This window comes from Epinephelus moara, chromosome 9 (genome assembly GCF_006386435.1).
Source record: "Epinephelus moara isolate mb chromosome 9, YSFRI_EMoa_1.0, whole genome shotgun sequence".
Classification (NCBI taxonomy): Eukaryota; Metazoa; Chordata; class Actinopteri; order Perciformes; family Serranidae; genus Epinephelus; species Epinephelus moara.
In genome coordinates, this window is record NC_065514.1 from 20508962 (window position 1) to 20535095 (window position 26134).

General features: G+C 42.1%; 1 protein-coding gene across 1 annotated transcript in view; it reads left to right on the forward strand.

The window, feature by feature from the left end:
* Nucleotides 1-26134, forward strand: part of LOC126395729 (WD repeat-containing protein 70) — a 48041-nt gene continuing 21907 nt past the window's right edge. The window contains exons 1-10 of the mRNA XM_050053405.1: nucleotides 1-64; nucleotides 979-1038; nucleotides 1159-1242; nucleotides 1328-1433; nucleotides 1564-1753; nucleotides 2573-2632; nucleotides 3196-3329; nucleotides 4551-4704; nucleotides 8008-8084; nucleotides 17021-17195. Coding sequence (XP_049909362.1) covers nucleotides 40-64; nucleotides 979-1038; nucleotides 1159-1242; nucleotides 1328-1433; nucleotides 1564-1753; nucleotides 2573-2632; nucleotides 3196-3329; nucleotides 4551-4704; nucleotides 8008-8084; nucleotides 17021-17195 — 1065 coding nt within the window. The 5' untranslated portion in view covers nucleotides 1-39. The remainder of the gene's footprint in view (nucleotides 65-978; nucleotides 1039-1158; nucleotides 1243-1327; nucleotides 1434-1563; nucleotides 1754-2572; nucleotides 2633-3195; nucleotides 3330-4550; nucleotides 4705-8007; nucleotides 8085-17020; nucleotides 17196-26134) is intronic.

Sequence of the window (26134 nt, forward strand, 5' to 3'; positions counted from 1 at the left end):
AACTTCCGGTGGTCAGAGGTAATCTGCGCATTTGAAAACATGGATCCCAACAAAGTGGATGAAGGTAGCAACGTTTAGCTATTACACGTCTTTAAGTTGTATATATTTATTTCACACGACTTACATGTATTTGCATTTATATTTGGCTACATTTGTAGTTTTTTGTTACTTTTATCGGCTAATAGGGCGAAAGAAACAGCAGTTGTTGCTGGTTTTGCTAGCTCGCGTTAGCTTGTGCTCTCTGCTATGGAGCTCTCCAATTTCTATTAATGTTGTGTATTTAAACAGTTTAAATGTTGCTAACTTGCTTACTTGTCGTTTAAAGCGGCAGTTGGCTTTCTAAAGAGGAGTATTTTGTGCTCTTGTCGTTTTCATTGTTAAAGCTACTGTCATTCAAGCCGAAATGATACAGTATAGTTAGCAAACAGCCATGTTTTAATATTTTACCGTTTTCTAACATAATGTTATTTTTAAGCGACATTTTTTTTTACATTTGAGACAACAATTAAGTTATGTTTCAACTCGGGTAGATGTTCAGGCGTCAGCAACGTCGTATAAAAGCAGTGTTTGGGTGTCACATATGTGGTAGTCCACAAAGGTAACTTAGAGGTATTTAATCTAGCCTCTTTTCTTTGTGTACATTTTTCAATAGGTGACTTATATGAAATTTATGACCACGTGTAGCCCAACATTATTTTCTTGTTCATTAATATGTCATGATTGATATAACAGGATTCTTTTTTTGTTAGTTGTGCGTTTCTTTTACACCTCGGTACTAGTAGTATTTTTCTTCTCATTGGAGCAATTGCCCCCCTCCAGCAAAAATGACCTCTCAAGCGCTTATAAAGAAAAACAACCCAACCAAGAGAGCTGCATTCTGTACTCTTGAGCATTTACATGAAAAGCAAAATGTCACCACAGTTTTCATGATAAACAAGATAACCCAGGTTATGATGAAGCAGTTTTGCTCTTTTGCAGCATCGGGCAAGTCGAGTGGCGATGGCGACATTGCGTCTGTCATGGGATTCTCTGGGTTTGGTATGTACAGTCCAGTCCAGATGGTCAATATTTTGACTTATTTCATTTCTTAAATGGTATACTAACAGTATGGGTTGTGTTGGTTATTGTTCAAATGAGCTCTGTCTTTATTCCCTCCAGGTAAGAAGGCCCGCACATTTGACCTGGATGCCATTTTTGAACAGACCCGTCGAACAGCCATTGAGAGAAGTCAGCGTGTATTAGGTAGGATAACCAACATAACAAGCTGTTAGGTAGTGCCTCTGTCACTAGAGTGTGTGTAACTGTTCTGTAACTGTTGCTTCCTCAGATGAGCGAGAGAAGGACTGTCAGATGGAGGAAGAAGCGGAGAGCTCCAAATCAGTGAAGTCATCAGTCCACATTCAGAAAGACAAGGCTGCAGCTGCATCTTCCAGGTAACTGCAAATTTTTTGTTTGTGTGTTTTGTCAGGGTGCCACTGCCTCAGAGGTTAGTTACATGTCTGTCATTCAAGTGTAAGATACCTTTTTCCTTTTCCTGACAATTATGTTTCTTTTTCTTTTTAGAAAACAGGAGAGCAGTAGTGACAGTGGTTCAGACTCCGACTCTGACTCTGACTCAGAGCTTATTGGTCCTCCACTGCCTCCTCAATACACAGCCCAGGGCAATGCTGATGAGCTTGCACGTCCAGCTGGCAGCACGGCTCACAGTGATGAAGATGATGACGAAGAGGAGGAACAAGATGATGACGATGATGTATGTCTGAATTAACTCACTAAGCAGCAGGCATTACAGGTTGCTTACAAAATATTTCCATATAGGTCTATCAGTGAGTCTCCTTGAGTTTTTATTTATTTTTTTGTTAAAAACATCCAATCTGTCCTCCTGCTGCCACAGTGTGGCAGTGAGAAAGCATGCACAGTACCAGGACCCAGGAACTGAAGCAGCTAAATGTAATTCAGCCATCATTCATTTTATTATTTAAACCTGTGACATGTCACAGTGTCTTAAGTGAAAAAGGTGAATGATAAAGGCACCTATTTATTCTGAGTTGTAGGGTGCTTTTAAGATTTCACCACTAGATGGCAGCACAAGAAAATATATTCAGTGGTTCTACAGGCTTAGGCAAATATGATCTAGTATCACTTTACAGTAATTGCAGTGTTGTCTCAGGTGTTTTCTCCTAGTTTTTTTTCTCACACCAAAATGCCAGTGCCACCTGAAACGTATCAGCATATTGGATGCAACATTTGTCATGCATTTTCTTGCAGTGTGATGATTCATTGGTTTTTGCCTTAAGAGTGTAACACCCTCACATAGGAAGGCACATGCCTCAGGTTATGAGTAAAAAAGCTCAGATCTTAACCTTTTACATCCAAAAGTGTAACTGTTCCCAGTCAGTCATTTGCAGATGATTACTGTGATTCCATACTTTTTTAGTTACACAGCCTATTAAAGGTAAAATGTCATGTGTAATTGAATCTTGCGGTGAAATGCCACAGTGTAAAACACACCTTATTGAGCCTTTTCAGTCTTGTACCATTCCCTCACATGCATTTCAACTTTCCGCCCTAGAATCCAGTGAAGAAGATTCCAGACACTCATGAAATCACTCTGCAGCACGGCACTAAGACAGTAAGGACTTCTTCTGTCAGCGCTCTCAATTGCTCATGTGGTTTTATGGAAATGTATTCAATTACTCTCTGTTAGAAAGAAGAGGGAGGTGGTGGTCTATATTCATGCTAAGTGGCTTATAATCCTCACCATATTTTGTTTACATTATGCACACGCTAAAACATCTGGAGATCCGCATCAGTTATTGGATTTTCAGCCAGTGTCCCTTCACATTGTGCTGAATTTTAGCAATAAGAGCGGCAGCAAATCTGTTTTCCATGATATTTTGTTCTGTAGCAGTAAGGAAAAAAATGTTTTGAGTGTCATCAATGCAGAGCCAATCTGGTATCCAGATCCTGATTTCAGTTTTAAAACAGTTTAGATCTGACTAATTTGATCATTACACAAGAACAAACTTTAAATATTTAGGTTCTATTTATTTTTGCTGCCTTTTAGAGGAGGCAGTATAACTAACTGTCAAATATTTCAAGCAGCAGATGCAGCCTTTGACACTCGGTTGGCCTCTGAGTGTTACAGGCTTATAGGTCGTCTTTTAGTTCTAAATAAAGTCATTGTCTCCTCAGGTATCGGCTCTTGGCTTAGACCCCTCTGGAGCTCGACTGGTGACTGGCGGGTACGATTATGATGTGCGTTTCTGGGATTTTGCCGGGATGGACCAGGCTCTGCAGGCCTTCCGATCCCTTCAGCCCTGTGAGTGGTGAGTCCACTTCTGAGAACACAACGTGGAACATCAACACAGTTGCTTAACATGTGGTTAATTTGTTTCATGCAAACATCCAGCACACTCACTGCATTTATTTGTGCCAAGGTGTACACACACACACAGAAACACATTTGTTGAGCTTCATTGAGCCTCATGTTAACTCTGTGACATCCTCTCTTTTCATTCAAAATGAGCCTTTCAGAAGCAGATGGTGGAGATATGTGGGTGTTTGTGTGTCTGCACGTGTTTATACTGTGTGTCACTGAAGCCATCATCAAAGATCAAATTCTTTTTTGCTTTTGGGAACCAGTGGGCTGAGCAGGAGCAGGCTTCCCCTTATTAACAGAAATGTACGCTACATTTAATTTGATTGCAGTGTGATCCAGTAGCCTGTTTAATTTACCAACAAGCTGGGCTTCATATAGAAAGCTGTGTGGCTGAGGTCCACTGTTCCTGTTTCCTGACCCAAAAAAGGCAACTTAAGAGCTCAGTCAATCTAAATCAATGAGGAAAATGAGCATTTGGTGCTATGTAGTGAGCCTTTGAAGATGCCAAAGCCCCCCACAGTTTAAAACGGCATTGGTGCTAGCCTCACTCGCTCTGTGTACTGAAATATTGGTGCCCCATCTACCGCCTGCTGTGTTAATGCTATTTGATTCTGACCTGAATTGCTAATCTCACTCTGGTTAAGTGGTTCAGATAGTTATCTGTCTCTTCAATTGTGTGCACTGCTGTGTGGATTGAGGAATAATATTTGTGTTTCTTTGCTCAAGTTTATACATGCATATCTTATAAAGTTTCTTATGTTGTTTTGTGTTTATTTTCATTCAATATGTTTCATTATGTGTTGTGGGTGTAAAATGTTTCCAAGCATGTGTTGTCGTTCTTTCCATTTCCTAGCTTAAAATGCCATTATGCTCACTGTTACCATTGTTCTGTATGAGTTGAGTGTCGTTTATCAAAGAGCCCAATCATCACATGCACATCAGATGTTGTATTGTTTTGTTCCTATAGCTACTCATATGAACCCTTTCAAGGATTAAAAAACTTGTATAACATTGTTTTGGAGCAGAAGTCTTATAAAATCACAGCTCGCAGATGGCCCGCAAACAGTCACCAAGACACTTATTAAAACTTATCAGCACCACAGAAATCCAAACTAAAATTTGCCTCAGATGTCCTCTTCATGTGTGTCGTGTGTGTTTGTGTCCTCAGCCATCAGATCAAGTCCCTGCAGTACAGCATCACTGGTGATGTCCTCTTGGTGGTCTCTGGCAATGCACAGGCCAAGGTGTTGGACCGTGATGGCTTCAATGTCATGGAGTGTGTGAAGGGAGACCAGTACATTGTGGATATGGCTAAAACCAAGGTAAAGTGGCGCTCGCAAATAGTTTGGGTTGTATTTTCATAATTTTGGTAATTGTTTCACCTCGTAATGGTAATATTGTACTCACCAAAGTAACTGCTGAGATCTGGAAACAGAGCGATAAGGTCTGACAGGTCAATAAAGACGAGTAGTCAGATGATCAGACAGGTTGTGAACAAGCCAAGGATTTAATCACATCCTGGACCAACTTGTTAAGAGAAACAAAAGCATTCAAGTATGGCAGGTATGGTGGGTCAAAGTTGAGCCAAAAAATCTTCAAACTGAGATGGATTTTTACCACAGTTTTGGTAATCATGAAGCTGTTTTTCTCCTCGTAATAAGGGGTTGGTGGGTGTTGAACTACACATTTTTTTTGCCATGTGTTATATAATTTTACTAATGTCGCAGTGTTCTTACATTCAGTAATTGTCTTGATAAGTACAGTGTTGTTACTACTGATAAAACTAACAGCCAAAAACTATCAAAATAAAAGCCAAGTTTTAGTAAACTGGAGTTAATGTAGACCTGCAATAACAATTTTTTTTGGCCACTTGGGGGCAGTGTAAAGATGTTGTGAATTCAACATTGACATATCATCACCTTTTAAGTTGATATTACAAATTTGTTAGCAAACATTTGCTTCTTGACACATCCAGTCATGTTTCTGAACAGTTGATTAATGTAAGTTAAAGTTTTACTCTTCTTTTAGCTCTGTTTTTGGTTTTCAACAACTCCTGAGGGAAATATCTGGCAGCTCTTCTATTTAATGCTCCACTGTATTCCAGCCAGTTGCTAACTGTGTGTGGTGCTGAGCAAAGAGTGTACAGTGGGTCTTAAGAGTTCTTTTTCACTGAAAACAGCTGCCTGCTGCGGCCAAAATGACGCTATGAGAGCGGTGAGAGTGGACCAAAACACTAATATGTGGGCTGACCGCTAAACAATGAGCTTAAACTGTGTAATCCTGTAAAACCGAGAGGAGCTGCAGATTCAGGGGATAATTCTCTTAAGGTTCATCACTGCAAGTGATCCTTTCCACGTTGTTTTCACTTTGTCATTTGATTGGTTATTATATAAATATTGATTAAAGCCACTTTAAATGTGTTACAGGCATTCATGTTTTCTCTTCTGTAGCAACATTGGCCCAAGAGTCACTTCTAATTCTAAACACAGGCTGGATGTTCTGCTCTTCTGTTGGATAGATGCGTAGATCCTGCCAGCGCGTAATGGTAGCAAGGTGTAGCCATGAGCTGGTCTGCTTTTGTATTGCATTAACCAGCTAGAGGCAGTCTCCGGGGGAGAGGACCACCACATGCTTTCAGGACTGTCTTGGTTCATCTCTTGCTTGTACCTGCCTCTACAAAGAAGGATCCTAATTGATTGCCCATGTTTGGGTTTTACTGTGTTTAAGAAAGCTGTATTGGTGGTCAGTAACCATCTGTGCCAGCTGCAGTGCATTTAGACATAGTTTATACCACCCGTATGAATTACTTGAACAAGTGAAGGCCCATTGATTGCAAGTAGAGTTTCCTGGAGTGTTCCTGGATGTCCTACATTCTTGTCCGCTCGGTCCCATCTGGAGCTGATGGGAGAGTTTGGTTCAATGGAAATGCCTTTTGGCCCGCCGACAATGTCCCAGTCGATTAGCTGTGTCTCGTGATAATTAGGTCCGAGCTTGTGCTCTGCTTCTGTTGACAGAAAATTGCTTGCCTCCTGCCTCATCTGTCTGTGTGCAGATAGATTTGCCACACACATGTCTGTTTGCTGAGGTTTGTTTGTTATGAAAATATATTTTCTGTCAACTTGCTTTACTGATTTATTGACTGTTCAGCTCCAGTTTTTAGCCAGTCAACTAATTAACTAACAAATACAGAAACCTGTTTAGCCTTTGCTGAATGCTACTGCAATGAAAACAAACTAGGCATGCATGCGTGGTCCCGGCTAGTCACTTCTTGTTATCAGATGGGTTTCTATTCTTGTTGCTGTTTGTCATTAACCTGCTCTATTTTAGTTTACTGTTAGTATGAGCATCAGTCTGTTTCTCTTTAGTCATTGGCAATTTGACGTCCTAAACTGTTGAGGAAGAGGAATCACATTTGTTTAGGAAGATATCGGCTCCTTTACCCTCATCATGAAGCTGTTGTAATGCATGATTCAGTCTACTTTAATGCTACTGCACAGAGCAGGGAAGCAATCATTCACAGCCCATTTGAGCTTTAACCTCATCATATAGTGAGTGTGTGTTTTACCATAAAATTTAAGACCTAGGCAGTTCCCTTTTATCGATTATTAAAGTGGTGTGTGTAAAGGATTTGACAGAGAACAGGCAGACCTCTCTTCTCTGATGCACACATACCAATGTAATTTGGTCAACTTCTGCTCATGCAAGGCTCTGCTTTTCTTGAGCATCCTGTCAAATAGCGGTACGTCATGTTTGAAGCCTCTTTGCAGCACGCTGACTGAAGTGGTCCTCTCTGACCTGGCACCGGGGGAGGCCGCATTCTGGGTTATCCCGCTTTGAAGTCATTTGTTATGAATAATTCTCCGCAGGACTACCCCAGCAAAGGAAATGTCTAAAAGTTACTCTTGTAGGGGCTCGCTGTTTGAAGCTGTGACACAGCGTGCCGCACTGCCTCAGCGTTCACAGGTCAGGTGTAGGGCAAAGCTCATGTCGAAGAAGGCTAAAGGTCAAGGTTACAATATGATCAAATTAAAGGTCCTAAAAGAACTGGCTCCTCAAGGGAGAGCCCTTTAAGGTGCATTCAGACCAAGCAACATAATGGTGCCTCCTGGGAATTGTTGTTTGTGTAGTAGATGACTGAGTCTCTGTGGATACAGGCCGCCGGTTGCCATGCAGTTTAAACTACGCAACTCTGAAAATGCATCGTCACACAAACGTAATAGCACCCCTGAAACAATTAACAGGTGACCTTTGGCGCAGCAGTTTTGGCTCGAGATTCAACAATGAAGAACAACAGCTGTCTTGCACATAATTTGTGTGCAGTAAGATTGCAAAGTACATCTTTGTGAACTCAGCCTTCATTAGTTCCTCCTGGTGACATTTAACCTTTCATGTTTCCACTACCTCGTCCAACTGCTACAGCAAATGAGTTTCAAAACAGTTGAAGGGCAAATGGCAGCCCTGAATGTCCATGATACCTTCTGGATCCACAGTAAACCACATGATTCACAGGTGTTTGCTGCTGCATCTCAGAGTAACTGGAAGCTAGCCACAGGATCTTGCCAGCAACAGTTTAGTGCCTATTAAAAGTGTGTGGTTTGTTCATTTTCACTTTCTGCTCTTTTCAGGGCCACACAGCCATGCTGAATTCTGGCTGCTGGCATCCCAAAATTAAAGAAGAGTTCATGACCTGCTCTAATGATGGGTGAGTTTTAAATAAATGTTGTCTTTGCTCTGAGTTGTAGGTAGATTTTTATTATGTTGTCTTTGGTGTAGCTGCAGTATTGTACATACTGTAAACCTAAACCATCATCCATTACATTCAGAGGGAGAAATAGACACCAAAGTAGCCACACCATGGTTTACCACTAGAGTATGCAATTATTACTAAAAGATTTTGAATAACTCCGTGAGGGAGCAGTCTTTAAGGGTGGAACGGGAGACTTTCAGTGCGTAAAAGTTATTATACTAAATACTACATCCTGCCAAGTGTGTTTGCTGTTTCTAATTGTAAAAAAGAATTTTGCTCATACTGTGTCATTATTCCATATCACGCACCAGGAAAGTGCAGAAAAACAATCTATTGCACAGTGACATTCAGAAACAACCAAAATATCCATTTATCTTGTTAGGTGAAATTCTTTTTGGGTGTGGCATGTTTAATTATAACATTAATAGACACCCCTCCTGAATATTATCGTCATTTACTGGGCAGTTCACTAGCGCATGTCATGGCTAAGATGTTTCTTTGCTCTCATCCTCTGTCACCAGCAGGGAGTCCTCTAGTCCAGATTATGTCTCTGGAAAGGGTAGCTTGGCCTCACAGCTGTGCATTGACACATGGCACATTTTATACTGAATGTAGTCCAAATGCAGCCCTTTATTTGTACGCAGTGATTTGGACCAGAGCAACACTGCTGGAGATAACAAGACGTCACACACATATATTTCTAATCTTTTCACTTGAGGAAGCAGAGCTTTAGCAGTCCTCTGCCTCCTCAAAAGCAGCACCAGTCCTGTATGACTGAAGCTGTAACCCTTTACCGTGTGTATAGGTGTGAGTGAATATTTGCGAGCGTGTGACTTTGAGTGAGAGCTCAGTGATGAGTCTAAGTGAGTGTGACAGGCAGCAGTGCAGACATCCAGGGCTATCATCATTAAGTGGAAACAAGGGCCTGGCTTTGTGGGCAGGCCGCGACCCAGTGTTTACCAGTGTTACTGCTCTCCCAGATGTGGAGGCTGGTTTATTTAGCTCTTATTGAGGCTCTGGAAATCCTCCCCTGGCACGTTAGCACTGGGTGTTGCCCCTGACCAGTTGCAGGAGAACAGCGGAGAGGAGCGCACAGGGAACCATTCACAGGCAGAGCAGCTGCTTTCGAGAAGGGTTCACAGCAGCAGAGCAGGTCAGCACAGCAACCTGCTTCTCAGAGATGTAAAGAGGCAGTGACTGCCTATAGTGATTTACAGGTGAAAGATGTTGTCCATGTAACCCCATGTCAAAGCTCTCACATTGCATGTTTACACATCATCACTCAAGTAATGTGCAGTGCAATTCAGGGGCTGCCTGGTGTTGACGTGCTGTATTTGATTTTCTTGGTCGAACCACTACTGCTCAAACTTCACACTTCTTTAATCAAACTCCCTTTTTTCACAGTCCTCCAGTGCAAACAGAGTGTTGGTACCAGGGTTTAAACAGGTGCCAGACATACTGATCACATTACATTAGTCCTTTCTGTACTCTGGTAACTCCTCATTTTTAGAGTTAAAGCAGAGTTAAAGTAAATACTGCATAATTTGAAAATACACCCTGCTCCCTCTCTCCATCCTAAGCTCCATCCACCAGATGACCACGGGCATGTACATGCACTTCATGCAGTACAGTTTTTCCCATACATTGATTTATTTCATTTCATTTCATTTCATTGTAGAAATGTGAGCATGGCATTCACTCAGCACCTTGCCTCTCTCTCGCTCTCTCTCTCTGTTTATCAAACCACAAATGAGACAAGAATTAGCTAGCTAGCCACCCCATGGTCCCCCTGCCTCACTCCCCGCTGCTCTGGACTGCCTCCCCGCGAGGAAAGCAGGCAGCAGCTCAGGAGACTGACCTTCAGTTGGTAGCGGCTTAAATTCGGCCAGTGCAAACCCCGTGGAGCTGGGTGTCACAGCGGCTCTAATGTAAATGCAGCAACAGAAAATTTGCTTATCCAGCAGGGAGTCGAGGCTGTCTGGTCCCCTGGAGCTTGGGGTTGCGCTGGCTGGATTCAGGTTGCAGCAGCCACTGACTGAGAGTCCATCTCTGGAGCATGCTGCCTGCTCTCCTGGTGAGGTGATCTCAGCTGTTAGCCTTTAGATCTGGTTAGCAGAAGGCGAAACTATGAGCAACATTTACTTTCCGTCGTTGAAATCCTTCTCCAATATGGGGCGTCGGTGGCTTAGTGGTAGAGCAGGTGCCCCATGTACAAGGCTGTTGCCGCAGCGGCCCGGGTTCAAGTCCAGCCTGTGGCCCTTTGCTGCATGTCATCCCCTCTCTCTCCCCGTCTGTCTTTTTGATAAGTCTGTCTTCCTTTTTTTGGGTTGCTTTGTAGTGTTAACAATTGTTGCCAAAGCTGAATAGCAACTTTCTCTGCAGGATTTTTTGCCACGGAATCAAGCTTCCACTGAAGGAAGGCGCTTGCACATCTGCATTTGTAGAACACCCAGTAGGATTACCCTCTCTCTGAAATGACATGATTGGTTAAAGTCTCTCATCACAGCCTAGATTTCCTAAAGCTTAAAATCAGTCTAGTTTTCTCTCTAATTGCAATATGCTCAAAATTTATAATGGGATTTTTGCCCAATGACGCCAAAATACAGCTACCTATCCCAGCTTTACGCATTTAAGCATTGAGCATGCATGGGTTTCTTTTGCTTTGTTAAATTTTAGCAGCTTTGGGAGTACAGCCTGAGATCCTCAGAGCAGAGCTCCCGTGGCTGTACATTAAGCTTGACGAAATGCAACCAGACATTTGCCGATCCATCTAGATATGAGGGGACTTTGGATTTCACTCAAATGTGTCCTGCTTCTTGGAACTGGCCCTAGGGCTGAATTTATGAGGACTTCCTTTGCAATCTCAGTGCACACGACAGGTCCAAACTTTCCACTTCTGTTTTAAGAAGAGCCTTTTTCAGTGTTGTATGGTCTAAATTGTTAACTTCATTGGTTGGAATTTAAAAACGAAGAATTTGATTTATTTAGTTTATGAAGATGTGTTTGCTTTATTGACAGGAGTGTTAGCTTATCACAGTCAAATGTGGCCTCTTGCTCATCCTTCTTCATCTCTATCGGGCCCCGTTGAACAACGGTTGAGTCTGCGGAGGCCAGACTGTAGTCTGTGGGCCTCTTGAGAATGGACCCGCAGTTGGCCCACAGTACCAGTGGGTGTCTGCTACTGGCTGTGTCTGCTTAAACATCAGACCAACACCTAAGTTTTCTGTCTTTCTCTTCCTGTGTCAGCCTAGTTAGAGAGTCTTTGTTGTGTTTATTTGAATAGGTTATTAAGCATGATCACTGGACCGCCCAGCTCCTTAATTAAAGGTCCCCCTAGTTTTATGGAATCTCATTCATGAGAACTGCCTCCCAGCTCCTTGAATGATTTCATTAACCAGGACTTTTTTCCCTGGGAGGAAGTGGATGAGAGGGAAGCACTGATGAAGCATAATAATGCAGCAGCAGGGTGGTAGTGATTGTCCTTTCAAACCAGGGGTTGAATGGAGGCTTCAAAAGAACTGTGCGCAACTCAGGTCCTTATGTAAAAAGCGTTTGGGCCCAGAGGGGTGTGAATGTGTCAACATTTCACATTCTTCTGTCACTCTGTGTGAGAATCGTGCTATTGTTAAACTGCGAAAAGTTTTCCAACGTAACTCAAGTTTGATCCAAGGGGGAAAATGCGCATTAAGCATTGAGCCACTTTAACTAAGTCTTTGCTGAAAGACTGAACACCTGTTTGAAAACCGCAGATTTATTTCTCAGAAAGTGACGGCAATATGTGCTGGGTGTACTCCCGGTGGAAGTTTTTCTTTGGCAGGACTGAACTTGAAGTAAACTAAAAATATGGCTGGGACTTTTGAGTTAGTGGTTTATTATGAGAGCTGCAGCCTTTTCTAATGATAAAATCCTGAACAGTAGCAGCTTTAAAAAAAAAAAGAAAAAAAAAAAAGCTTGGGTATGTTGTGTTAAACAAACTGTGCCACACACTGTAGAAATGTTAACAAACTCTAACTAACATTGTGGAAAGCTTTGCGTTAGTGGTTCCAAGGACATGACATGGCTGATACTCAGTTGTACTTTATGTAGTTTTATAGCACCCCAGGAGAACGATCAAAAATTCATGTTATGCTCTTTTTGTGACTGAAATTTCAGCCAGGGGAGCGGAGGATAGGACAAACGGCGACTTTCTAATTGGGCCCACATGTTACTTCTGTTGAGTCTTGAGACCCACTTGCAAATGTGCACACACAAATACACACAATTTGAGGAATGTTTCCAGAAGGTTTGAATGCCAGGGATTCCCTTCGTGCTGGCCTGCTGTCAGGGCTGCAGCTGGACGTGGATGTGTAGCTGTATGCAAGGAGACCCAGAGGACAACATGGCAGGTCCTTTTACTGCTGAGGAACACACTATTTGTCTTCATTGTACGCTTAAACCAAACACATGATGTGATGTGTATGACACATTAAGGAATTATCATTGGAGAGCAGCCACAAAAATAATGAGTCGCACAAGGCAGATTCATGATCTACTGCTTAGATAAATCCTGGTAACCGATGATGTTTTTCGCATGTGAGTAGGCGCTTTTCAGCTTTATATAAGTCAGTATTTCTTTCTCTCAACTTTTATATCCACTGTATCCTTATTGATCATTGCTAAGAGTAGCAACTTGTCAAGTATAAGGAGGTCATTTAGTTTTCAGCATTTTCAGCCAAATAGCTTACTTCTGTTTTTTTTTCTAGAGGGGAAGGGGCATTACTCCTAGGTTATTAAGTGTGATCTGCGTGACAGAACAGGGATGAAGAGTGAGGACAGACAGTACAAAGTGTGTCTGCGTGAGCATGTTGGGGCGATTCACACGGTTGAACACATCAGGTTCATCCACAGTCCAGCTTGTCTCCAACTGTTGCCTGCCTTACACTGCAAGTGTTCCATATCCTGCCCAAGAACGCACATACCATACTCTAAGGAGTGCATATATCCTTCTGGTTCAATTTACAGTCATGGCTGAATTTTTGGCTGACAATAACTTCCCGGTCTTTGGTGTGTGAGCAGAATGTTTGTTTCTTTTCTTAATGGACTAAATATTGGAGCTACTTCCTTAAGGCTGCTTCATACTTTCCTTTTCTGGGTCTGCTTTGGTCCGCGTGACATAAATGTTATGATCCTGCAAGGGTCCGCATGGATCCCTATGTGGATGTCCTTGTGCAGCCCAAAATTTGTGACTGCGGTGCATAGCAAGCAAGCAGATTGTGTATGCTCCAGTGACAAAAATCTCTTGTTCCAGTTGGTGGCCTATTCACCTCTAGCTGGTTTGCCAAAAAGAAGAAGACAACAAGATGAATGATCTGCTGGTACCCACTTTTATAAACTTCATCGTTAAAGAAATACAAAGACAGCCAAAGGTGCTGAATTCCTTGCGACCAATGACAGTGGAGTGTGGATTGGGGATTGTGCATGCGTGGAATGCCAGACGTTGTCCCTCAATTGTAGTATGAATGAAACATGGGCGACCAGTACAAGTCAGCAGCTGTTGGCCGTACTTTCCGCAACATCGAAAGTATGGGGACGGCATCTTATCAACCGGATTGCTTGATTAAATCTGAAAAGCGGTCTTGACTCCTTTTAGTTTGAGACAAGAATTTTTGCTCCTGTAGTGTGTGGTCTCACCTGCCCTGCTCAGGCCTTTTAGGTTGATTTTTCCGCTTTTGAGCCACACTAATAATGTTTTGCATTTTTTCGGTATCTCACTGTACCCACAGAGCATCTGTGCTAAGACCAGAGTTGCCTCACTTTCTTGCCTCCTCCCAAAATCCTTCTGTTATTTCCCCACTTTATCTTCTTAAACAGCAATGCAAGCTGGACCATCTTCCTAATCCGCCTTTCTCATAACAGAGCCCCAGTTAGTCAGTCAACCGGCCATTGGACAACACAGCATCTCCCCATCAATGGAGTTCGAACAATAAACAACCTCATACATGACATACTTATTTTTGTACTACCTCTCTTATCCTTTTCTTTTCCTTATCTCATAATCTGGGAAAGTGATCCCACCATCTCCCCCACCAGGTCCATAACCTGACGGACAGATAAAATCTGGGGCCCGGGGAGCTGTCAGTCCTCAGTTGATGTGTGAACGACTGTGCTACCTCGTAAAGTGCACACGCATGACTGAGGTTGTATGGGTCTCATTTTATTACATTCACCCCTCTGTCTCTGAAGCGTTTGTGTGGGAAAAAGGGGGCTGCTGATTGAAGAGAAAACAGGGTTGTAGGAAGTAGAAAAGGGCAAAGGTAGTGCCCTTGAATGTTTTTGGTAGTTTCCTCATGCCGCAAGTGAATATTTTGACATCTCGTACTCTTTTATTGACGTTGCTTCCCCAAAACAACCACCTCCTCTGAGTGAATAAGGTTTGAGACGAAGATTACAAAATTCTGGTATGACTTTTATATTGAAATTGTGAAAAAACATCAATTTTGAAAAATCCTGAGTTTAGATCTCTCAGACAATTTCTAGGAATGTACCGCCTATTTGCAACTCTAGACTTACTGTTGACTGAAATAATGCCAAAAGACTTAGTTTTGCATTTTTTGTTATTATTCCACACAAATAACTTAACAATTGAAAGGTACAATTTTAATATTAATGTTTTTGCCAAAATTCCTGAGCTTAATTTCCCGTGGAAAACCTCTGGAATTTTAACAACCCTTTGCAACCCTATTCGAGACCGCTCCTACTCTGTTTGTCTGTTTGTGCGTTTGTTTGTCATCAGGATTACAAAAAAAACCTACTGGCCCAATTTTCATGGAACTTCGTGAAAGGGTGTAGCATGGGCCAAGAAAGAATCCATTCAGTTTTGGAGTGGATACACATATTATTTTTCTCTTTTGTTAACATTGTAAGATAGAGCACTTGGGCAAGTTTTGGGGGAAGCTTTTGCAGTTTAACTAACAATTCTGGAATACCACATACTTGTCCCTTCCCTTCCGTGCTCTGTATCTCTCTCCTGACAGGTGAGGGTGTGCAGCCTTCGCCCTGTGCTCAAGGTTGGCTCGACACTGGTGGGCTCAAACCTCTCTGCTCTGTCCCCCTGACAGCCAGCAGTGCCATGTTTTGGAAAGAGCCCTTACGATAAATAGCATTCCAGGTTTTGTGCGCTACGCGAAAGGTTATGTTGTCTTTATTGGCTTGACAGACACCTACAGTCTTCTGTAAACAAAACAGAGATGTCTGTGTGACGCAGCAGGTGGACCAATATGTCATCCAGTCCATGGCTATCACTCTATCTCATTCACTGTCACACATCCACATATATACCTGCTCATGTAAACGCTTACTGTACAGTGCAGTAGCTCTCACGTTGTTCAGGGCAATCTCCTTATATACGTGGCTTTTGCTTCTTTTTTCCAGCACTAGGTTTCTTTGAATTTATGAACAGCTTCGGTTTATGTGGATTTAAACACAACCGTGCATCAAACAGAGTTTTATTTGACTCTTGCCAGTTCTCACTCAAACCATATGTCTTCAGCTGGCGTTTGTATCACATTGTTAGACTTATCCAAACACAGTTGAGTGTGTGTGTCTGTGACTTTGTAGCCAATCATGGAGGAATCCTTGCCTGGCTGTTAGTAGCAGCCCTGAGGAGTATGTTTATACTCCTCTGCTGACCTTGTGACCTGAAGGTCATGATGCTCACTAAAGCAAGCAGTGGGTCACAGACACATTTGGACACGCTCTGTCTGGCTGAGTGTCAGTGTGGGTGTGTGAGAGGTTGGCCAAACATGTTTGTGTGTAGTCAGGTAGTTCAATAAATAAATGGGGAGGTTAAAGGTTCTTGAGGTGACTTGCAGTGCTGGTGGACACCTCAGTTTGTCCTCTGTCATCAGTTTTGTCTTATCAGTATCTATATCTTCTTTTATTATCTATTTCTATCACTGTAGCCTCCCTTATACACTTTTTACAAAAGCCCAGAAAAAATACAGAGCTAGTTGACTGAAAAGATTTAGATTATATAGGTAGAAGTTGTGTGTAACATCCTGTGCTTGGACATCCTTTAGACAGCAAGCCATCATCCTTCATCCTTTTATCTTATGTTAACGAGTAACATAGGAAGGTTAACCGCATTGAATGATTAATCATATCAAAGTTAACACTTGTATTTTGTGTTTAAAGGATCAACTGATAATCACCTTGGCAGATTATCGGCAGTGATATATAGCATTTTTACAATTATTGGAATCGTCACTATTGGTCACTGTTGGTTCATCAGTCACTATTTTTTCCCTTGATTACAATTAATAGGTATTGGAATTGGCCCTGAAAAACAGTGGTCAATTGATTGATTGATGGAAGACTATTTATCTCTTTATTTTTGCATTGTTTATGTGAAAATATATGTAAATTACATGGTGGTTTGATGAATAAATTGCATGTACTATTATGAAAGTTATTACTTTATAGTTGAAGTTTTTTTTTTAATTACACCATTTAATTCGGTTTAATGTGTTTAGTGTTTGAAATATAAACCTGTAGCTATCGGATTCTTGTTGGACATATATTTGATGACATTGTGGAATAATCCCTCCTATTTGCACATGTACTGTATGAATAGTCTGTATTTGAATTCCTCCTTCTCAGTGGTTCAGGTTGTGTAATGTGTTAAAGGATTTCATGGAAGCTTTAGACACGCCTGTCAGACTGATCTACCTCTCTGCTGTTTGCTAACCCCTAACCTTATGAGAATGGCTGAGGCACACTGTATCTCTATGTGATTCTGATTTATGACAGTGGTGGATGGTGTTGATGACCAGATATGTTTTGAGGGATGGATATTTTATGAGGGCGTCATGGCAGTTGGGTGAGGATAAATTAAATTCTCTGTCTGTCTGCAGCACTGTGCGCACATGGGACCTGAACTCGGAGAAGCAGCACAAGTCCGTGTTCAAACCGCGTTCCTTTCAAGGGAAGAAGGTCATCCCCACATGCTGTACCTACAGCCGCGATGGAAAGCTCATTGCAGCTGGCTGCCAGGATGGCACCATCCAGATCTGGGACAGAAACCTCAGCGTGAGTCTTTAAACACACACATACTAACCACCTCAATGTGCAGTAGGTTGTAAACATAGGATGTTTGTTTTGTTAAGGCCTACAGAGTCATGCGATTTAGGTCATCCGGTCAGAGGCCAGAGAGGTCAGAGTTCAACAAGTCACTAACACTGACCAGATTTCAAAATGCCTGGCTTTAAAATGCATTTGTCCAAACTGGGAGTAGCTTAGAGTATTATTAAAAAGCCTGCCTGACCTTTATTGAACCTGTTATCACACTAATGCATAGTTTAAAATACATGACTCACAAAGTTGTCAGATCACTGCGCCGTTCACACTACACAACTTGCAGTCTTGTAATCAGGAGTCTGGAAGTCATTGTGGTTTTCACACTCCATGACTGACCGGCGACAGGGGGTCACACACTGCATGATCTTTTCTCAGGAGGAATCCCCGCCGAGTATGTCATGTGATGTGCGGGTAGAACCACAACCTAGGTTGGGGGTGGTGCTAACCACAAAATATCAAATTCAAACCATGATATAGCAGCGTTTTGAGTAAGTTATCAGGCTAATAATTTACCAAAACATAGGATGCAATAGTCCACCTTCCACCTTCTCTTCCCCTCTCTGTGTAAACTTCTCTCTCACCCTCTCAAACACGAACACATGCACCTTTGAAAGCGTGGCTTGTCTCTGTCCTCAACCTGTGTCTTGGCACTCTAATTGGCTACAGCTCACCGACAAAGTCCCCGACAGGTCCTGATATTTAGCATGCTAAATTTCTGGGAAGTGTCTGCAACGCATCTTTGAGCTCCTCGGCTTGCATCTTTGAACATTTCACACATGGCGCTCAAGCACCAATTTGCAAGCACCGAGCCAACATCGATTTGCCTCTGATCTGGGACTTTTGTTGGGCAGCTCCAAAAACTGACATTGAGCAGGAAAACCAGTGCTGAAGTCATGTAGGGTGAACTAGACATAACAAGGCACATGGCAATGATCATGGGCAGAGTCACTAATCATCAGAGAGCTTCAGGCTAAATGCTAACATCATGTTTAGCAGCTTTAATGTTTTATCATATTTACAATCTTAGTAAACAATTGCTAAATAACAATAGTTCAGCTCAGGCTGATAGGCATGTCATTATTTATGCAGGTATTAGGTCATAAACCAAAGTATTGGACAATTTAATATTTGATCTGATGATGGCGCTGCATATTAAGGGATCACCAAAGGGATAATCAAGTGATCTAATAGTTGTTGAGATATTTCACTCCGGACCAAGGTGGTGGACTGACCGTCAGACTGACATTGCCCTCCCTAAAGCCTCACTGCTCGCATGGCTCAAAATAACTGATTATGTAACTGAATTAACTGACGTATGATGATTGAGTTGAGTCACAGGAAAGTTACTGGGAGGCCCAATCACAATTTCTCTCTGTACCTTTTCCAGGATTAGTTAATGAGGTAATTAAGGGATCAAAGTGTTCATTCCATACTTCAAGATTCACATTGTTGAGGTAATAGTTGATCTTGGCTCCTGAGTCCCATTGCTCACACTTATTTGGCTGTTTTCACTCGAGTTATTTGACAAATTGTCGCTGCAGAGAGAAATGACTTCCATTCGGTACTGGAGAATGCATCTCCACCTCCATCTCTCATCAAGGAGATCTGGGCCTCTCGACTGTTTTTATCACCGATGGTTACACCTTAACCCATGCCTGCCTGTCTACTTGCGTGTCTCTCATCATGATGGCTCTAACAGTGGCGCACCTCCGTTTAGTGTACGGACAGCAAAATGAGCATGTTTCGCAACTTACTGCTCACTTGCTCATTCACATACAAAATACACCTCTACAACACAGATGTGAAGAAGAAAAAAGAGGCGGGAGAGGTGCATTCCTGTTGAAAAGGGGGGGTTAGGGGACCTGCAGTACTCATAATTCATTTTTTTCCACAGACGGCACATTGCAGGCATCATTCCAGTTTGGTATTATTTTACATTATGACTTTTGCAAGTATGGTTTCACAAGTTTCGTTTTTGCACAGTCTTAAGAAATACTTTGTGGATACTCACCTGGGAGCCCTAAAACACCATAAACTCACATTTTAAGACAGAAAGTAAATGTGATGGAGGGCTGCACACAGATGTTGCTAAATACTTTGTAAGACAACCAGTATGTGGACAATATTAACTGACTGGTTGGTCTGTTTTCATGAACTATCTGAAGAACAAGAAGTTGTTTTTCTGCCCCCAATGTTTTGGCACATTTTTTTCCACTTCATATCCTTTCATCAATCCAACCCCGTATGTGGACAAGGTTGAATGCCTCTGTTATTTCATATGAGAATAGTGACAGTGACAATTAAGCTGCAGTTAGTGAGTTGGAACAGCTTGATTGGACAGAGGGGCTTATCCAGATTAGTCAAATGAGAAGTAGGCTACATGATAATTACTCCAACAGTCAACTTTGTAATCACAGGGCACACAAAAAAATGTATTTAGATGGATTCCTATTGTAAGAATTGAATTGTGCTTCCATGTAAGCGTGTTGTGTGGAGTCCACTCACCCATCATCCCACCCCTGCGCTGTTCATAGCAGCCGGCCTCAAGTGATTGGGTTGAAGCTCTCCAAATTTATTACCCCCTCTTTCTCCAAGCTAAATATTTACCCTGCGTCCCATAGCAGCTTACAATAGTCATGTCTGTTGCCTGACCACTGGAGCCTGTCCTGTCTGAATGGCTCAAGAATTTAGCTGGTGCCCTCTGCCCTAATCAGCAACCTGTGCTGCTGACTCGAATTCAGCCACAAGCCTAAAAAGGAGTTGACCTCCCAATGCTTTTATTGCCGCTCCCTCCCCCACTCAAACAAGGCCTATCTCCTTTTGTATCGCCACTATTACTCATGGCCAGAATATGCAGGCAGATCAATCACAATCAATCATGTACATGACCTTGATCTAAAGCTGAGCCTGAAGAGAAGCTATTGGGGATGACACATCGTGCTCTTGAACCCTGACACGAGCTGATTGATCCTATGATGGGAGTCAAGGAGGTCTCTTTTAGTGGACTGCCACAGAGAGTGATTGCACGCTCTGACCAGAGGGGTCGGTGCCAGGATTGCAAGACTGCATCCAAATGGTTGCCAGGTAATGTGCACTCTGTGAAAGTTTGTGCGTTGAGGGTAGAGACCTCCGTTCAGAAAACATTACCACAGAGACCTGGGGAATGTTATGATGTCATTGGTGGACTTGGATGTTTCCAGACTTCAAAGTGGGACCCCAGAAGAGGTGGTTTTGATGGACTACTCCATTGGGGAACGCGATCATGAGATGATAGAGCAAACTTTCTCTTGTTTTCTGTTTTTGCTGGCTTTGTCGCCGCAATCGATCGTTAATCATGAGAGAAACTAGAGATTACCGATAAGTTTAGATCAGTCCAGAGATAAATTTCAGTGTGTGGGAAATCTTGTCTTCACTCATATTTGGTCCTTTGTGATTCTTGCCTTCGTTTCATTTTGTTCTATATTAAGTGACTTAATATTCCAGGCTGCTTTTACTCCACTCAACACCTTGTCTCTAATCCAAGCATCAACCCTTAGGGCTGAAATCAAAGCCAACATGGGAAGTGCCAAAAACTTGAGACTTGAGATTGGCTCTAACAGCGGTTTAGTCCCCATAGACCCCCATGTTAAAATTCCCAACTTTACAATAGAAATAAACATGTTTACAGCCTGGTACAAATAAAATATTTTCGTCTCTATAGCTTATTTTCCCGTTCATGACAACTGTATGGTTGTGAATTTTTATATAACTCATCCTTTTACATTTTATTAAGACTTAAAGTTACACATAATTAACAGCATGGATGCTTTGAGTGACAAGCTGTCACTCAGGGGAAGAATTAGATCCACCCCTCACTCATCCACAGCTCCACCCTCTCAACCAAATTTGGTCACATCTACACAGAGTTTATCGTCATCTGCATAAACTGACCACCAGTGCTGGCCAACACATAATTTACAGTTACTGGCCTAATAGCACCCTCAACACAGTAATGTGATTCTGCACAGTATCACCGTAAACTAGTAACTCTGTGGGTCATAAAAAATGGTGCTGTGGAAGATTAAAACAGAGAATAACATAAGAAGTTATTAAAGTCCAATAAAAAGTGTTTAGAAAACCGTCCAGGATCTGATAACTGGCTAGAGTACATACAGGGCTCTCATCATGAACATGTCATGGAAGCGTTTGAAATGCAATAAAACCCTTCCACCAGGCTAAAAACACACCGATCGTAAACATTTACTCCGGATCCCAGTCCTGCAGCCTCCATTGTGATTTACCCATGATTTCTTTTTATTGCCACACAGCCTGATCTCCCCTCCGTCAACCCTTTTTACATGTGGGGACAAACGGTCACTAAATGACCTTGAAGAGGTGCTTTTCGTCAAGTGAATGCATTCCTCACCCGTGTTTTAACTCCGAACAATGACGTGAAAATGACATCAACACAATCCGACTTTGTTGTGGTTTGGAGCCGAGACCTAGAGGAACACGGTCACTTCATTGGAACACACTGTTGTATTACATGGACACTCACTCCAGTGTGATCCGCTAACACACACACACACGGCTTCCCCATCACCACTTGTTGATTTCCATGAAAGATCAGAGCAGCTGCTCAGGACTGCGGTTTGGCCACTTGATCCGCAGTAAGTAAGAGAGGTCAGAGTGAGATGTTACAAGTGACTGCACAGTGGGCATCATTAAGCCTTTCAGGTGTGCGGTTATAAAAGTATGGAGGTTGGGGGGAAAGGCAGCGCCTGGCAGTATTTATATAATGATACCCAGATAGTGTGGTTAGTAACAGTTGGCCCTGTGGTAGATTGTTATCATAGTCTGCTGTGGATGAAACCCAATGCTGTGTTCCTTCAGCTATTTATCAACTCCTGCTGCTGAATGGGTGTAGATATGAATTAGGGCTCTGTGTGGGTGCACATGTACGCGTGCATATGCATCATGCATGCATGCATTCACAATCTTATGTGTTTAAAATGGACTTGCTCCTTAATCTTCCTGCAAGTAGGATTTCAGAGCCTCAGCAGATCTATCAGAGCAACATTAGGTGCTCTTTCTGTGCAGGATCTTTCTGCCTGATCACTTTAAAAATGCGGCATATTTCACCACTTTTAAGAGAGCTACCGAATTTTTGGTAATTCAGCGACAATCCTGTACTCGTCTAGTTTTCAAATATAATGTTTCTAATGTGTATTGTATCTTGCCACATTGAGTTTACCTTCTTTCTGCCTCACTGTTCTAATCTTAGTTCCCTAAAAAAACCCCTAGGGACAGTTGTTGCAAATTAGCATCTGCTATAAACACTGTGATACTGGCAACGGATAGCTGTTTTCACTTTGTGTATGTATGTTGTATCTGTCTCTATCAAACAAACCATAAATTAATACGTGGTATACATGCATATCTGTGTGGAAAAAAGGCTCACAATCCTGCTGCGTGTTCAGGCCAATGAGAAGGGCACAGTTTAGAGAGGAAGTCACAAGGCGCGAGAGAAGTTTCAAACTGTGTACGAGAATCCGGTTTCACAAGCCGGCTGTGTAGATTATCACAGGAAGCAAACACCATGGCATCTTCCAATGCCAGCCAACATCAGGATAGTAAATAAACACTCAAGCTCTCACAACAGCAGTAAATGATCTAGAAATAGCTGGAGGGGTGTATGTTTGCAATAAGCAGCTAGAATAACCACTAGCTACCTATTGAAGGCACCACTTTTACTGACTGAGATAATTTTTCAAGTTTTCTTATCATTTCCTGCCTTGTGTTTGTTGGCCATTCAGCGCCATTGTGTCCACCACCAATTCCACCTGGACATTTTTATACGTATAAATGGATATGTACAGAACATTTCTTTTAAGCGCAAACAAAACCTACACTGAAGACAGTATAACATAACAATACAACATTAAAGGAGTTAAACCGCAGCCTGTGCTAACAGCAGATGGTGTTCATTTAGAAAAGAAAGACGTCAGATGAAAAGAGGAAAAAAAAACTTTGTGGAATGATTCATCAGCCGTCGAACAAAAGCTCATAACTTTTTCTTACTAGTTGACCCGAGGAAACCTGTGGCTATGGTGACAAACATGTTTTGGGGTTATGTTTTAAAAAAGCACGAAAAAACAAAAACATCTTTGCAATTTTCTCTGGAGTTATGTAAAGCAGATTTCATCACCTTCCCCCCGCAGTGTATTTATGGTGTATTATCCTCTTTTGATGCGATGTATTTCCACCCAGCAACTCTGCACCTCTCAGATGACACTCTTATTTTCCCAGAAACCCGCCTCTCCACTAGACCCACTTTTATGGTGTGCCATTGAGCTCCATGTAACAGCACATATGACTAGATAATTACAGTAAAGCGGTTCATCATTATACCCTCCTGTTCATAGTCCGCTGACTCCACCCAGCCTATTTGTGCTTCCGTGCGTAGATGCGCTCGCAGTTAAGTGAATGGAAATTCTGTCTGTTTGGATACACTCTCATTGTCCGTGTGCACATGACACAGTGGTCACAGTAGTCGTTGTGATTGCATAAAAACGGGCTCCCCAGTGTCTTTGTTTCAGGCTGATCAAATTCTCAAAGCTCAGTCAGTCACCATGCATGCCCAAGGTAAAGTATTGTGTTTGACTGGGTTTAAGCCTTACACATTATGCTTTAGCTGCTGTTTAGTAGGCCCGGGATAGCCTGTGGCCTCGCTGTTCACCTCCTGCTGTAAGATTAGAGAATGTACTTAAATATTAAATTGAACTCTCAACTTTTATTTTTCAACCAAGTCAATTTCAAAGGCAGCGAATAAAAGAATAGGAAGATAATCTACGATAAGAAACGAGGAGAATGGATTTGAGCCCAAGGTAATATATGAGTAAAATGATGATGGGAAGCAGAAAATTATCCCTGGAGAGACTACAGAGGCTAAATGGCCATGGCCTGAAAAAGTGGAATCCGTGTTATCTACAGTTCAAGGTAACAGTGTTATCTGTCTCGTCCAAGTTAATAACTTCCCTCCATTTACTTTGGAAGTGAAGTATGGCCTCGTTTCCTTCTTGTATCATAAGGACACATCACTCATTCACCTCACGCTCCACTCTCTCCTGCTCCTTTTGCCAGCGTTTCTCTATCTTATCTGTCTTCCACACTCTGTGCTCACTTCAAATTCCTTATCCACCTCGCCGAGTCAAAAGCCCGTATTGCTGCAATTCTCTTTTCACTGATTTATTTGCATTCCGTTTAGAATTAATGAAAATGTAGCTGCATAAACCAAGGTTATGTTTGTTTGAGTGTTAGCAAGCCCTACTTCCCAGACTATTGCTTCACCACTGTCTTTTAATGATCGATCTCTGTAATCTGGCTGTACCCCGGTAAAACTAAGGCAGTGGGAGGTAAATGTGATAGGAGGCAGAGGGAGGCATTAAAGTTAGTGCTGAAACAATTAGTTGATTCACTTACCGACAATTTTGATCATCGATTAGTCATTGAAGTCATTTATCAAGCAGAAAGGTCAAACATTCACTGGTTTCAGCCTCTCAAATATGACTGTGCTGCTTTTCTTAGCTTTTTATTGTTGTGCATCACATGTCTTTGGATTTTAGACTGTGAAGACACAACTTGAAGGCGTCACCACAGGCTTTTGGAGAATGTGCTGGACATTTTGAAGACTTGATTATTCTATTGAAAACATGTTAAATTTAATTGACAATTGATGTAAACATTAGTCGCATCCCCAGTTATAAACTGTAGAGTAAAACACATCTAAAATACTTGAACATAGAGCATTGGGTACACTTAAGGTTAGCAAGTGAAACGTGAATTTTACATCATTGTATTTTTTTTTTTACTGGTTATCTGCTTTTTCACTTCTGCTCATTGTCCAATTTTGGGTGGCCGTGTGCTTTTAGAGAGCTTTTCTTCTCACTGTTTCTTTGTATGTATGTGTGAGAAAGATAGAGAGAATTGTGTGTGTGTGTGTGTGTTTGTGTGTGCGGGGCAGGGGGTTGAGCTGGGTTATTTCCAGCCTGGAGCTGCAGACCTTGGCACACACACTCTCTGCACTACAGTAGTACACCACTTGTTCAGAGCGAGCACTGAGGAAGTCATTGCACGGCTGGCCATCTTGAAAACAGCTGCTTCAACGAGAAGTGAAAATGCTTCTGTTTGCAGGGGGGGAACATTGCTGCACTGGCTGGGATTAATTAGGAATAGTTTGGATGACTTTTTAATTGGGTGCATTGTAGTTTTGAATTGTTTCCAAACCTCCTCTAAAATGCTTCTTGTAAACTGTTCAAAACAGCTCATTATCTTTTTTTACCCCACGAACTACAAAGGTGAGGTTCTCCTCCCTCTCGCTTTTGTGATCAGTCTGTTCTCACCTCTGTACAATGACCTCGACTGAAATGTCACTCAGCCTTCTTGGTTTTCAGGGATGCATGCTGATCATCTCTGCCAAGTTGAGTAAGATGGCATTCTCATATATAGCAGCATGCCGAGGAAATAGTTACAAGGGTGGAATTATACACATGATTTTCCTGACGAAGACCTTGATGGTGGAAATGTTGCCTGGGGGGCTGTAATGCTGCGCGCTTCCTCTCTTTTTCCATTGTAAGCTGATGTGTCTTGTGTAGCTGTGTGCAGTCTCCGCTTCAGAAATACATTTAGGACTGTCAGAAAATATTGAACAGTGCTTATAACATTGAAGCTCGATGGGATGTCTTAAAATGTCTTGTTTTGGCCGGCCAACAGTCCAGAACCAAAAGATTTTCAGTTTAGTATCACATAAAACAAAGAAATCAGTTTGACATTAATTAGCAAAATAGTTTCTTTCAGTTTTAGATGAACAGTACTGCCTTAGAAATGACTGTCTCTAGACTTTGTAAAACAGG